Below are 16,430 nucleotides of genomic sequence, written 5' to 3' on the forward strand. Positions count from 1 at the left end.
CAGTTTAAAAGGCTTCCTTTTACGTTTAATGCCCGTTACTATGGAAACAAGGACATCTTAATGTATTTAGTAAACTATTTATATATCTTTTATCTTTCCCTTAGTTAATCTCCTTTCGTAAGATCATCCTCGATCCGAAGCAAGGAATCTTTACTATAATATTTTTAATAAGTCGTTAGATAATTATACGAGTTCTAGGTAAAAGGGTCAGTAGCCTATAAGTATTATTTTTTTACAATATTTATTTATTACTAGCAGTCACCAGTGATTTCGTCAGCAAAGGAAAAGAAGTAACATAATATACCCGCGTGCATTTACTACCTTCCCGTTAAAGTGCTGTCAAAATCGGTTCAGCCGTTCTGGAGATTACCCCGAACACATGCGGCCTTGCGGACTGACGTACAGATAAAAAATGTAATAATTGTTTTTTTTGTTATCATCTACGTAAATACATCAAGTGTACGAAATATTTTTTAAAATATTTCATAGGTGCAGTCGAAATTTTATTTATGTGTTATATATATCGATAGATTTTCATATTAACCTCTGAGTTTATAACAAAAAAATACGCAAATATAAAAAGACACAAGCTGTCAAAATCTGTACTTTTTCTTGCACAGACTGATGCACATATTTGAGACGCATAGTGAAATGGAATATTGTATTTTTTCATCTTTTTCTTCTGTCCTTGTTATCAACACGATTGTCAAGTGCGAAGGTTGTTAGTACTCACGAATTATTCATATGTACATCCAACCCTTCGCACTTTAAAACCCTTTAGTTGTTTTACGTGAACGCGTCATAAATAGGGTGGATAGCTTTATTAATCTTTGTCTTTTTACTAATGAGTAGATGTTTAGATATGTTTTTAAACAATAGATAGGATGATAAGGACAAAGCTTTAGTTTTGATTTTAATTGATTCTTATACCTTGTAGTAAAAACTGAAACATTTTTCAACACACACTGTTAATGTGATGTCAGATAAATTAAGCTTTATATATAGGTATATGCGTATTATATATTTTATGAGAGTAAAATATATTTGATTGCTCATTATATTGGTAATTTCGACAAATAAGCTAATTTAATTGTACATTGACGTTATAATTTATCAGCTTTATTGCTGAAGAAATAAGACTGATTTTCGATAAATCATTTATAATCGTCACAGATTATAAAATGCTGTTGAAATATGTTGCGAAATGAAAATTTAATTAAATTCAATTCAGCGTTATTTGGTAACAATTCACTTTGTATTTCTGCTTAATTCATACAATGTCTTTCCATCGTCAATTGAAAATATAGTTATCTGTTTTTTTTTTTTTTCAATTGGAATGATACGAGTGACAGAATGTGGTTTTTGTCCGGTAGTAGGAACCGTAGTGGATTGAATCGTAAGGAACACGAATAAAGTACTACAGGGGTATCTGGCGGTATTCCACTTTAAAAGCGACAGTGGTTTGAACGTTTTGTAAGCATTGAGACGATGACGCGGAAACAATAACTAATAGGACGCTTTTAAATGTGTCTATACGAAAAAAGGTTGATCAGTGATACTCGATTAATTGGTTTTTACAATTATGCCGTCGTTTGCGCAACTCAGTGCTACTTAATTGGTAATTTTGTAGGGGTGTATTATGTCTCGTTACAAGGAACATGGCAATTCTGCAAGTGGTACACCACGAAGGGCTCTGATTGTACCAAAAATTAATCTTAAACTTTATACTTCGTCTGTACAAAACAGAAGCCAATCACAGTTAATTGATTGATATGACGTAATTTTAATCAATATCGATTAAAGTTGTTTTGTTTTGTTGCAGGTCAATCGCAGTATCGAAAGTGTCGCATGATGTTATTATTTCTTGATACATTAACGAGCAATTAGGCAATCGAGTGGGAAGTTTAGACATGATAAAAGCACAAAAGCAGCAATGGACGGCGTGAAGAAATTACACTCGGGGACGCTGTATCGGTAAGTTTTTTATATAATTATTACTCTCATTTATATTCTTTGTAATTCAAATTTAATTTAAAAAAAATTAAAGATTAACTATTTGTCTGCGCAATTTACTTCTCGAATAGTGTTTAATATTGCTTAAAAGTCTTTTTATATGACTCAGAAATGTTCGGTTACTATGGAATTTTCTAATTCCTTTGGATAAAATCTAAGTATTTTATTGGAGTAATTTAGTTGAATAACTTTGAATTTGAATTCTATAAGTGCAAATTATTATACGAACGAAGGAGAACAAAAAAAATCTATAAGTGCTTCTTAGAAATTGTAAAGTGCGTATCATATCGTGTTTGGATTTTTTACTACGTAGGTGGTCGGCAAATGCGACGTTAGTCGCGTACATGGATATTCATGTAAAAATAGGTCGCCTATTTTAACCACGACATATTTTTAGACTCCTTGTCCGCTACAATTCAATTCTGTAGGAGAGGTTTGATTTTTGTTTTTTTTTTAAAACTTTACTACTAGAGAAAAATTGTATGTAAGTGAAAAATCTGTGGTTTTTTGGTAGTTTTTTAACCAATTAATATGATATTAATGTTTACGTTGAGCGTAGTTGGGTTGATTAGCTAATATAGATATGTAAAACGGAACACTTCGTTAAAATAGGTCATAACGACAAAGTTCCTTGTCTATAGAATGTTTAATTATTAGGTGCGAATGGCTGAGAGGTTATGTTACTAATTGGCCTCGTTAAATTAACAATTTAACTTTAATTATACAATCCGGTATATTTAATATTGTTTTTGTCTAGCTTGTACTAAGCTACACACACACTAATCACGCCTGTAACTCAGAAGTGTAGGCAGAGATCACGGACCTCCATTTGACGTGGCCAAACCAATCTCCGCAATCCATTTTTCGCCATTTCGGGAGACGGAACTTGACGGGTGCGACGTCGCCGTCTTTTCCCCCCGGGAAACCACACATATCTTTAAAATTTATTTTTGCTGATATGTGCGGTTTGCTTTACGGTAAGAACGTCGGATAAATGTACATATGTAAATCGAAAAACACATTGGTTTATGGCGGGATTTGAATCCAAGACCTGCAGATTATAAATCAAGTGCTTAACCCCTGAACCACCGGCGATCTACCTAAGCTAGTTTATTACTAAACGAACTGACTACCAATCCCTGTTAACTTGAGACATGTAGTTCAACAGCGGTGATCTGTATCATCATTCGATGCTCCATGAATGGGTCTATCCACTTAAAAACTACGACCACACAGAAAACAGGCGGGAAATGGAATTATTACCCTGCTTTGTCTGATGAATGAGCAGCGATCACTTGGCTATTTTACCAAATTAATGGCTGCATACTCATTCGCTGTCTTCTTTTATTGGAACGAAGTTCCTTATCGCGCGTTGTGAAAGGGGCTTAGTCGGAAAAAATTCTTACGAAAAGTTGTCACGACACTTTTTGCTATAGACGAATGAGCGCTACTTCACCATGGCAACGACGTGACAATATATAACGAAAATTCATAGAAATAAAATGTACTTCTTGTGAAGACTTAAGTTTTTTATTCATAGAATAAACATTGGTTCCTTCACTAATTAATTGAAAGGAACTTCGTTCCATCCGGGTGTCCCTTGACACCTCTCAAGTTTTTTATTGTATGAAACAATTTTATATTCTTTTATCTTATGTTAGATAGTTTTATTTATACATAAATATATAGAACTTTGTGCTTAAGTAGGTACGTTGCGGAGAAGATTACTCTATCTCCTGATGTTTTAAATCAAATGCCAGGCACTATAATGGATTTTAATGTCAATAATGATAGTTTTGTTGACGCAAAGTTTTCAAATGATCGACAGTCCATTGTTTATTAATAAACAACAATCGCGGTACAGTCGGGCACAGGCGGTTGTCACAAGTTGGGACAATTGTCGACTGACAGTTTGAATGGACACAACCGGTGAACGAAGTCGTTTCTGTTCCGAATTGTACCACTTTCCGCTTGTCTATCCTACTTTGAGAATGGTTGGGATACTGCTACCTTTCCTGTTTGTGATACTAATGTTTCCTCATTAATTATACGGAAATTTGTACAAAAAGTTATTTAATTTCTCGTTATAAATTTCGAAAGAGTTTAAGGTGTCTCTATTTAAATTCAACGCTTATTAAAGGCCCAAATGTACATGTTATAATAATAAAGAATCATTATCATTAGCTTATTATATGTCGACACTGGGGGACTCGGACCCTAGCCTAAGTTAGGGGTGAATAGGCCATAGTCAACCATGCTGGCAATGAGCGGGTTGGTCGAATTCACACATGTCTATGAATTTATTCGCAGGTATGTGCTGGTTGCATCACGATGTTTTCCTTCACAATAAGAATGTTGGATAAATGTACATATGTAAATCGAAAATTGAAAAACACATTTGTACATGGCGGGATTCAAACCCAAGAGCTGCAGATACAAGTCAAGTGTTTAACCCCTGAGCCTCCGACGCTCCTTAATAATAATAAAGAGTCTTTTTATTTGTTTGTTTCAATTTTCTTTTCTTGATAAAATACTAAAACAAAACGAACACTGATTTTAAAAGGTTCTTGCAATCTTTTTCTGTCTGGTTCCAAGTTAACGTACGTAAAATATTTTAGACGTAACATTGCACAGCTTAGTACAGGCAGTCCCCGGGGATCAGTCAGTGTTGGCGTCGTGCCAAAACCCGGTGGAAATTTAAAGTTGGAACTTTAACGTTTAGTACTCGATGATTATATGATTTACTGTATTAATAGTTTGTACTTTAAGAGGAGCTAAAATTTGTACGCAAAAACCTCTATAACCTTTATTTACTTATATCTATTCGCAGATATTTTTTAGAAATATTTGAAAAACTAATAAATCGTTTGCTAAGAAAATATTTTATTTATAGAAACAAACACATTTTCAGATATAATCTGAATTAATTATAAATCTTTCATCTTGACTTTTCGCAAGTATCCGTCTTAATCCGCAAAGAAGCGAGATTTTTATAAAGTTTCATAAAAGGCTTATCCAGTCCTCCATCAACTGTCTACGAGAGCGCCCTCTGTATTTCTTTTCTATTTTGATATTAAGAATCTTGCAGATAGTTGACCCATAAGTCAGAACTTTATTTTATGGTATTTGGTATGGTATAACTATAGTGAACCTTGTAAACATAATTTGAAATTACATAAGGACATCGTGATCCGTATTAATTACGTATTAACAGAACCTAAACCATCATTGCTGTGATCTCATTAGGTACGGTGATATCAGTAATGTTTCGAGGAATATAAATCGGGTGACAACTCAATCTTCAAAATTCGTCAAACTATTGAGTCTTATTTAAATCATTTATATCTAAGACTAGGTGTCGCCCGCGACTTCGTTCACGTGGAATTAAAAAAAACTCAATTTGTAGCCTATGCGTTCTTCCAGATTATGTTCTACATTCAGGCCAATTTTTAGGGAGATTTTATATTTAGGGCAGCCGTGCTGGAGATACCTAGTAACATATATCCATCCACCCATCCATCCATCTAAATATTCGCATTTAAAATATTAGTTATAATTTCTTTAAGTATCATTAGACTCTATTCAAATTAAGTCTTAACAAAAAGCCTAGCTGTTAAGCTAAATTGTTGGCTTTTAGAGTAATCGTATTATGTTTATTGAAGGACTGCCAGTCATAATTCCTTCTTACAAGAAAAACGTTTTATTTTAAAGGTAATTTTCTTCAAGGTGTCGTAAACATGTCGGGTATTATTACTTCATACTTAATATGATGTAATTCCAACAAATACAATCGAAATTAAATCAATACGACTGAATTGCATGTACTGTGGGCTTAGCACTAATATTTGAGGCGTACGGTTCTAAAACACGAATATATGTCAAAATTAATATGAGATTTTTTGTGTACTTTACACCCGATAAGGGCACAAGTTTTAATACGTTTCGAATCGTCAACGATCGAGTTCTTACTAATCCGCTCGACACTGAAGTTTTATATTGCATCTACTATGGGGAGTGCTCAGAATTGTTTGGAACAATTAATGCCGCCGAGTTCCGTCCGCACACGACAGACCGCCAGGTTCCATCCACACCATCTCGATGGCTGGCAATCCACAACCGTGCGGCTTTCTCGTAGCTTTCTACCGCGTACTGCCGCGCTGTGGAATGATCTGTCCTCGGCGGTATTTCCAAACCCCTATGACTTAAGGTCCTCCAAGAAGCGAGCGTTTTACCATCTCAAAGGCCGGCAACGCATCTGCGATTCCTCTGGTATTGCAGATGTCCATGGGTTTCAAAGAACACCTTGGTATTCCCACTGCTCGTTTGCCCCCTTCTCTTATAAAAAAATCAAATTTTGTCGATGTCGATACAAAGGCGATTGTCACAAATATTCATATTAGGTTCACAGTTTGATATGACATTTACGTAGTACTGGATTTGGTGGTGGAGGCGAGAGAGGTTTGTCAGAATAGCGTCGGTTGGAGGTCCGTGATGTCTATCATTCTAAGTTACGGGACGTGAGTTGTGTTGTTTTTACATGACTCATTTAAATACATTAGCCTGGTTGCAAGACCGAATAACATGACATACACATGAAATTTAACTGTAGAACAATACTGCTATGGATTCTATCATCCCTTTCATTCCGTTTGACGAAATAGAGACAATAATATGTGATAATAGAAGTATCGCTGCAGTCTAATATGAAAATTATAACATATATATCCTTGAATCAACTAAACTGTCGGCCATCTTTAAACAAACAGCTCAGTCCCTACTAGTTTTAGCAATGTATAAGAGAATATATTAGGTGGCATACTGTGCCGAATGACCACTAATCTACTTACGCGTTGTAAACCTTACACAGTAAGTTATCTTGTTCATAGATTAATAGATTTCCGACGGATAAACACATGTAGGGCTGCCTAATAATAAACAGAGATTCGACGTTCTACGAGAAAAAGAAGCGATTGACAGCACATGCTAACATAAAGAATTCATATCAAATCAAAAGAGGTAGCAACCCTAACCTCAGGGTCTGTCCGCTGGTACTTTGTGGTCGAATGCACATATATTAGTAAATATGTTTTATTTTTATTTTGTTATTCAATACTGAGATATCTAGCGAACTGTGGTCAGTCTTGATTATGTAATTTATAATTTGATACTGTACATTTTTATGTGCATATTTAGATCTGTATAAATCTGACTGACATTTGAAGGTTGGAAGTGTGATTGCCAGCTAGTTTTTTAATATTATAATATCTTTGTAAAAGTTTCTAGAAGCCACTACTTTGTAGTATTTGTATGTTTTTTAGACCGCTTTTACTATTGTTTGGATCTTATTTGGTATCTAAAGTATTGAATTATTTAAAAAATCTCTCAATATTATTGTGCAAAGTACGTTATTCTCAACCAACAATACATTCTGTCCCTCTCGATTCGAAGGCGAACAATAGCAAAGATCTTTGGAAATTTGGCGCTAGAAATTTCTAGTACCTTTAACGTTCGTGACAACTCGAGCATTCGGAAGTGTTGTTTTGTCAAGTGTGTAGTTTACTCTGATGTGGACATAACACAATGTACACACTCAATCAGTGTTTGAACGAACGTTGTATTGTGGGGCAACATCGATTTTTTTAAAATTTTTGAATTATAGCTAACGTATGTGACCTAAGTTGAGTGACAATAATAGGGCATTAGCAGGAGTAACAGAGATAGACAATTTGTTACTTCTATCTACCGAAATGATTATTCTTAAAGTTTCATACTTTATATTATCATGTGCATTTATTTGATTGAAGATATTGGAATATTTATTTCTTATTGTTGGAAGAATTTAAACAACGGCCATCTTTACTACTAGCAACACTGCCGTGACGCCATCTCCTCTCAGGCTAAAGGACACCGATATCCAATGCTTTAATAAATTAAAAAAAAACCATCTCCTCTTACCTCGATATAGCGCGTGTGTCTGTCATATGTAATTACCTGCTCCTGTTAACAATAAACTGTTTTAATATTTTACTCAAATCGTATTATTTCTACACTTGTAATATTATTTTTTATTGGGTCAAACAGTTGCTATTTATAAAATAACATATTCCAAAACATAGATTCGATTTGCGGCACGTATGTGTTGGCTTTCCGCGAATTTCTCCGAGGGTTTAGTTATGTAAGAAAACATCGTCAGGAAATTCACATTTACGAGGAAATTTGTAAGTAAATGTAATGTCGTCTGGTATTCTAGAGTCGTTGTGGCCTGCATATTGTGTATGTTTAGATAAACTAACAGTAGGTTTCCAATGTACTTAGTGTACTTGTATATTGCTATCTCTTTCATTACTTTTTGAAAAAGAGGGACAACAATATTGTTTGAATACAATGTGTTTCGGTAATGGAATTTCATCGTTATTTTTATAGAATCCTAGAATATTTTAGATTTAAAATGTTCAATAAAGGTGAACAGTATTAAGGCAAATGTCCTACGGGCAGCATTAAGCAAGTTCGTGTGCCACCTTCTACTATAAAAAAATAATTTTCAGGTCATTACAATGCTTTGGTATCTCACCATGGGTTTTAATAAACTAATTAAGTTGGGAATTACCCTCTAATATAATCAGGTACGTCAAATATTTCCTATCAAGTCACGTCAAACAGACAAGCTAACGAAGTTTGGCGTTAGTAGCAAATTGTTTGATACAATATTGGCATTACCTTTGCTACAACATGTTGACCTTGGCCAACCTTGGCTCTAATTAAAATTGGAAGCAGACGAATTGAATTATCACGTTGATGTTCAATGAAGTATGTCAATCGATAAGCGTATGCGCTAAGAGATAGCGAAGGAATCTTAAATAAGATCGCACTGTTTCGTTACAAGGCATGCCCAGAACGGCTCAATGGATCTTGATGAAATTTGGCACAGGTGTAGAATATAGTCTGGAAGAACACATACATAGGCTACTAATTAAGTTTTTTTATTCTGTGCGGACGGAGTCACGAGCGTTACAGCTAGTATTTTATATTTTTAATCTAATAAAAAAAACATTTTCTTTTATTGTCATAAGAAAAATTATATTAATTAAGTAATAAGGTGGATATGCTGTATTTTAATTAGTTTTAGATAATTAAAAGTTTGTACAGATGTAGTTTTGTTAAACATTGTATAACTTAGCGTTTCGACTCTCGTTAAATTGTTTTATTTAAAGGCAACATTTAGGGTAACTGGAAACAAACTCTAGTTAGGTGGTCACGCTTCCTACGGAAGAATCGTTTGTTGTGAAACTATGAATGTCTATGTAGATATACCATATGTATGTTCCTTTGAAGATAATATTGTTGCAATATAAATTGAATTGTTTGGTAGTGATTTTTTGTAAAAATTACGGACATTTATTTATGTTAGGAATGTATGTTAGTTTATAAACTGACGAAGTAAACAATTTTATTCAGAAATTTTTTTATTCTATGCGTCGAATTCATAAATAAAAAGCTACCTAGTGACCGAAAGCATCAGAATATTTAAAATAGTTTTTTTTTTTATCCACAGCAGCCGTAACCGGAAATTGCGTGGCTTTGTTATTCCGAAATAAAAACGATACGGAATTACGTCGCGTGGTGTTTACCGACCGCCATTTTTATTGCTCGGTGATACGATACACTATGGGATTACAACGGAATTTGTTCAGTGAATGCTTTAATAACGTTATTTGTTCGTTTGTAATCAATTTTTACGTCCTACGTACGAATAAAAATGTCTTAAGGGATATTCCTTTGTTGCATGCAAAAGTGTACAATAATTTAGGAATTATTTCCATTTACGTGTCCGTTTCAATTTCTATTTGTTCTTTAGAAATTAACTGAAAAAAAAAAAAACATCATACTGTATGTATAGTGGTCGAGTCTATAGCAGCATTAGTTGTTTAACAAATTATCTATTCGACTGGCGCAAGAAAAGAAAGGAAGGGGAGATGATCCGACAGAGGAGAGGGTTAATCGATAAAGTACGGTTTCAGTTTATCTCGTCTTCTGTCTCATAAAGTTTTGTAACATGTTAAACATTATTAGAAGAGGTCATTGTAACACAGGATGATCTCATGCTTGTTTGCCTTTTTGAAAAAAATACTTTTCTTTATAATAGGTAAATACAGGATCTGAGATTTCAGCACCAAGTATTCACCTCATCATAAACTTATACAGTTTAAAAAAAAGTTGTGGAAAATGGTCGTAGTTGTGTTTATACTTAAAGATGGCTCGGAGCTCAGTGAAGTTAAAGTCACGTTTAAAGTTGAAGATGTATTCAACTGAGAAGTTTTAAAACGATTCGAGTTTAAACTGTGTTAGTTAGTGGAAAAGTTTTTACTTGCTGTATGTATGAGAAATGTATGAATTTGAAGTCAGATAAATGAAGTTGTGTGTCTACTGCGTATATATTGAAAGCAATATTGGTACTTTTAAGTTTTTTAAATTGTTATGATCTAAAATTAATTAAGAACGGCCTAACTCACGTATAATTTTCCGGTGTCGGCACCGACTAGTTTCGCACCCTTTGGAGGTCCATCTTCAGGACGAGTGTTTATTTTGAGAACTTAGCGGTCGCGTCGCGTCTCGCACTGAGAGTGAGTTAAGTCTTACTTAATTATTTTTTTATTATGTCTCACGAAAGTTTAAACAATTTTATTGTTATTATCAATACATAATTTGGTTTAATAAAAACTCCTGATGTAAACGAAAATGTATACACATTTTAAACTTAAATCATAAAGGAAATCGTCAGGATTTTTCCAAACTACGCACGAATGGGGCACACTATGATGATGTTTTTTTTTTTATCAGACATGTATGTCTTTATTAAATTATATTTAAGTAGTTATGGCCAGGTTTCACATTTTTAACATTGTAGAATAATACATTCAAGAGATTGTTGGTTTATTGCGGTATTTTAGTTAAGTGTTAGAAAATATATTTGTTATATTCTGTAGTTCTTAACAATATATTTTTCTCGTTAGGTATATGGTGATATTTTTGGAAAACTTTGAGTTGCATTCAGAAGTAGTTGTATAATGCATTGAATGGAGTTGTGCGGTGCCGCTTTCATAGCAAACTTTGTGACTAACCTGAATCATTTATAAGAGCACTAGTACACATATTGAGTTGGCCTTTTAACTTTTAAATTTTGCACCAGTTAACGGGTTGAGGCAAAGGTGAATGGAGTTTTAAAAACTTTCGTATTTTAAAAAGTATTAAAAGTATATTTTTGGTTTAATCTCGAGATCGGTTAGGTTATAAATATATATATCGATGGCTCCTACGAATAAGGGCCTATGTGCAAATTGATATCTTTTCAGTAAAGGCTATTAAAGTTACAACTATGTAGGAAAATAGGCCGCATACGCCCTTTTACTTTAGCAAAAACTTACATTTACAGCTGTAAATGTGTGTTTGTCTAGTGCATGTTGTTAACTAAACTAAGAGGTAGTTTTTAACACAAAAAAGTGAAAATCACCAATTTGTTACTTTGGCCCTTATATATAGCACCCATCGACATATTGTGGCATATCTAAGCATGTAGCGTCGGTTCGGACATGTCCAGTTATCTAAGTAATTCAACCTGTTCCTAGTTTGGTTCATATCATATCACATGCGTCAGTATATGAAACTACTGTACCAATTACAGTATAAGTTTGTTGTACTACAAGACCATTTAAATCAGTGCACAGACGTGTTGTTACGTTATGCACCTGTCGCTGAGCTCAAAGGCGATGTTAGTCTCAATGAATATGCAATTCGAGGTAGTTTGATACCGTCTTTGACCTGGAATCGTTCTTCCACGACGCACCGACACACACACGTCTAAGTCTCTCCGATCAAATATATTATATCTACTGAAAAGCTATAGTTATAGGTGTAGGTAGGCTGATCTATTTGTTAATTTTATCGTATATTTTCTGCTGCAAGTTTAATACAGACGTGATGATGATGCGTTTGTATTGTTAATGTTTTTCTCGCTTGATGTGTCACGAGGGCGTACTTCAGTTCTTAATTATGCTCGAAACATCTGACCGTGATGGCTAAAGGAATATGATGATGGTCAAATATTTTCAACATCTAGTTGAATAGTCTCATGAAGCGAGCGAGCGAGTTCAGAATCTGTGTGAAGCCTGTGTTTGATACTATTACTTGAATAGAAGAGTCGGTTCAGTGTGAGAGATCTACACTAAGGGAATCCGTAAGTGATCATCAAACATATCTGAGTACGGCATTTAATGTTAAGTACCGATTTTTTAACGATGCCAAAGTTTATTTCTTATGGCCGTTACATTCTTTGTAGCGACGTGATCGGAATAATAACATGTTACGATATGCCTTCGATAAATATATACTTATCTTACATACGTGCATTATCGCTACGTTTGAATTCGTTTCTAATACTAGCTTGAATTATTTGTAATATTTATACGTCTCTTTTGGAAGAATAAGACTTAGAAGTAATAGTATATAATACAAGCGAATTCCCGCGACTTCGAAATTCGTCAGCGTGGAATTAAAAAATGATCCTATATTCCCTCATACATCAGCTGTCTTCCCGTCAAAATCGGCCCAGCCGTTTCGGAGATTATCCGGAATCAACACGGATTTGCAGACAAACAATAATTTAAAAATTGGTTTTTCTTTATAAACAACGCAAATGTATCATGTATACGGAATGTGATTTTTTATATTACAGACAATCCGATTTAATTGTATAGAAAGTGAAGATAGAAATATTGTTTCAATTTAACAGATATTCGTTATTGGTCTTACTGGAGCGTAATTAATTGACCTATTTGTTCGAACGCGGTACTTCACATGTGTTTTTCGTCTCTATGATTATATACATCAATATAATTATTATGATAATCTTATTTATTTTGTTTATATACAGGGTGTATGTATGTATGTATTATAGATTTGGTAGTTCGTTTTGTAAGAAGTGTAAGTACGCCTCGCCAGTCAGTGCCTCAGGTATCAATTCCATTCACTATTGGAAGATGTGCCGCTAGAAACAGTCAGGAATATGTGGTGTGGTTGGTAAAAAGACACCATGGGACGTGAATAGTTCTTAAATTGTAATAAATATGGATTTTTCTTCCATTAAGGTAGATTGAAGGGTTATTATTTTTATTTTAAACTAGCAGTTGCCCACGACTTTGTCCGCACGGGATTAAAAAAATCTAGTAATAAACATGGCCTATGTCACCCGGGAATAATAAAGCCAACAGTGAAAGAATTTTTAAATCTGTTCAGTAGTTTCGGATTCAGTGCAAACAATCACACCTTTCCTCTTTGTAATATTAGTGTATATATAGTGACACAAGCTGTCGACCGTGACTCCGTCCGCGCGGAATTGAAAAAAACATAATAAGTAGCCTATGTGTTCTACCAGACTATGATCTACATCGATGCCAAATTTCATCAAGATCCGTTGAATTGTTCCGGAGATACCTTCAAACAAACATTCATCCATCTAAACATTCGCATTTATAATGTTACCAAGATCAAAAGAGTAAAAAAAAAAATTACACCACAGTCTATATTTTTAGTCTATTGCCAATACATGAAAACAATGTTTTATTTTCTATTTTATAACGAGCATTGATACATACAGCCGTACCTGTACAGTGTTAAGATAACGTATTGTAGGTACAGAGTAGTGTGAAACAATAACTGACCGCAAAGATAGTGTTCCATTTCAAATAGATAGGGTCACCACACGATTGCGAATAGGAGGGACATTGTAGAAGTTACAATGTTCTATTTTCTGTTGTAGCGTTTAATATGCTCAACTATGTAGTATGACTTATAATGTCGAATATATATTTATCCTTTGTTTTTTATAAAGAGAAGAAGGATGTCAGTATTATGATGTCAGTTTCCACTGAAATAGGTGTAAATTTGATAGCCCTATTGGTTTTCCTCAGTAGTCGGTCGGTAGAAATTCATGGCAACTTATTGAGATATGACTTCACAAATTATGTAGTTTTATTTAAACTTGGTATCTTATAAAAATGAATCTAGCAGAAAATGTCAGCGCTAAAATCAAAGTAAAACTAACTTTAGTCTGCACGCGAGTAAACAGCATTAAGTATTCAAAAAGTTTACAACCATTTAATAAAGTCGCAAACAAAATCTAGTATAACATTATTTAAGTACTCGTATGTAAAAGGCTTTTTACGTAAGCCTTTAAGAGTTAGGATTGTGTCGACGTTTAAAGTTTAAACTTATTCATGTCCACTTAAAGTATCGATGTAGAATTTATCTGATGCTTTTTGAATATAGTCCCAAAAAATAACAATGTTTTATTATTTTAACATTGTTATAGAAGTACTAGCTGTCGCCCGCGACTCCGACCGCGCAATTAAAAAAAAAATGGGTATGAAAAATAGATGTTGGCCGATTCTCAGACCTACTGAATATGCTCACAAAATTTCATGAGAATCGGTCTAGCCGTTTCGGAGGAGTTTAACCACAAACAACGCGACACGAGAAAGAAAGTTTACCTTTTAAAATAACAAAACCTAAAGATCACCTTTGTTAAAACATCAATGTGTAATTTTAGAAATTTCTCCGTAGCTTCTTCGTGTTGTTACCCTACACTTGACCGATCCGAGTCTCAGTCCGGGTGAGGTCGGTGTGAACCTACCGTACGTCTGAATTGTTTCGTTGTTCTAATCTACACTTGAATGTCGCCACTGTGTCCGTTTGTTCGCAATGAACGGAGTGTAGTAGAAATATGATATTGAAGGAATTTACATCAGTACTTATTCTGATGCCATTGTTATAATGAATGAAGAGTGGAGCTTTTGTCTGAAAGTTTTCTATGTAAAATGAAACAGTTTTTTATTTATACAAATATTTTCACAGTAACGTGCATATTATGTAGTTTCCTGTACATAAATAATCCTGTAGCTGATAAAAATTATTTTGTAGTTAACATAAAATTGATTTATGAACTCTTCGGCGAAGTTCGAACTGTGATAGAGATTTTGGAATCAATTTGCAGTGTAAATATGCACGCAATAAAACGCTTTTCCAATCAGAAAGCCATAAAAAACGTTATGATATAAAATGCCGCGTGTGTATTGATTGCTTTAAATCTATTGCGTGTTCTGTAATCTTTGGTTTTACGCTGCACCGGCTCGCGTGACCAGATTAAGCTGGTGATCCTCTTATCCTTTTTCCTAGGGCAATTCCGAATACAATACATTTGCATTTTCGTTTGTAATCGATTGCATTGTCTAGCAATTCCTTTAATTTAGGTTTTTGTTACCAACAGTCAGGTTTAGGCCAGATACTTTCGCTTGAGGCCTGGTTTGGTTCTTGTATGTTACAAAATAGTCACTTTTAGTGGTCTCTATGACGTATCCTGTGACATAGTAACGGACTGTCATCATCATCTCCCTAGCAAAGCCACCTAGCAAAGCCACCTAGCAAAGCCTCCCACTCACGTGGGGTCGGCGCACAAAGTTTTATAAACCTTAAAGTTTTAGCATAATTTTTCTCGGCCGGCCGCCTGCGTGTCGTCAACCCTACTTGGGAGGAACATAGTAACGGATTGTAACGGTCCTATTTCAGAAGACATCGTCAGTCTCACGTAACATTATTTTCTCGTAAAACTAACAATTTCTGAAGCTTGAATATGACACTATAAGTACACAAATGTAAAGAGAGGCTTATACGGAAGTATGTCGACGAAAAATGAATGTAGTGATGTCGTCTCGCTTAATGGATTTAAAGGATTGTAGGACGCTACGCCAAAGTTGCTTGGATAAATTTATACCTAATAATAAAAATAGAGATGGTTGTTTGTTTATCGTCGAGTTTGCACTTGCAAAGAAATACGTGTATGCATAATTGTTGACTATTGTTATTTTTTTTACAGGTTTCCGTTTGTTCTTTAGCCACCTTATCATATAAAGACATGTGGGTACTTAATGATGATTTTTATTTACTTGATTGCATATGATATGACATAATATTTTTTTCTCTGTTGCTATCATCAAATGAACAACAAACATCTTGATGCTTGAACAAAATACGCCAGTTTATATGTTACTCTGTTTATCAGTGTCCGTTTACGATTTCGTCAATAAAAGCTATTAATTCAATGGTCAAATTGATTGGTCGCGGTGCTGTCAGGTTTTCCTCTTTTGATTTATTTCGTGAATGCCGTTACACTGCTAAATCCCGTCAGTTACGATTGTTAACCACTCTCACCTCCCCCCCTTTACCACCGTCCTCCCACCCCCTTACTGTTTGTTTACGTCGCCCGACTTAATTGAATCCTGGCTTTCATGTTTTTATCATGTTCCCACTGCCGTTACTTATACCGATTAGTTGACTTAGGGCAGCTATGTGAGTCCATTGTTATCTTG

At 34.4% G+C, this 16,430-nt stretch overlaps 1 protein-coding gene across 1 annotated transcript in view; it reads left to right on the top strand.

The window, feature by feature from the left end:
* The window catches only part of LOC106720069 (catenin delta-2), a 53,402-nt gene that overhangs the window by 6,023 nt on the left and 30,949 nt on the right, over positions 1-16,430 (top strand). The window contains exon 2 of the mRNA XM_045683639.1: positions 1,823-1,974. Coding sequence (XP_045539595.1) covers positions 1,934-1,974 — 41 coding nt within the window. The 5' untranslated portion in view covers positions 1,823-1,933. The remainder of the gene's footprint in view (positions 1-1,822; positions 1,975-16,430) is intronic.

Source organism: Papilio machaon, chromosome 23 (assembly GCF_912999745.1).
Source record: "Papilio machaon chromosome 23, ilPapMach1.1, whole genome shotgun sequence".
Taxonomy (NCBI): Eukaryota; Metazoa; Arthropoda; class Insecta; order Lepidoptera; family Papilionidae; genus Papilio; species Papilio machaon.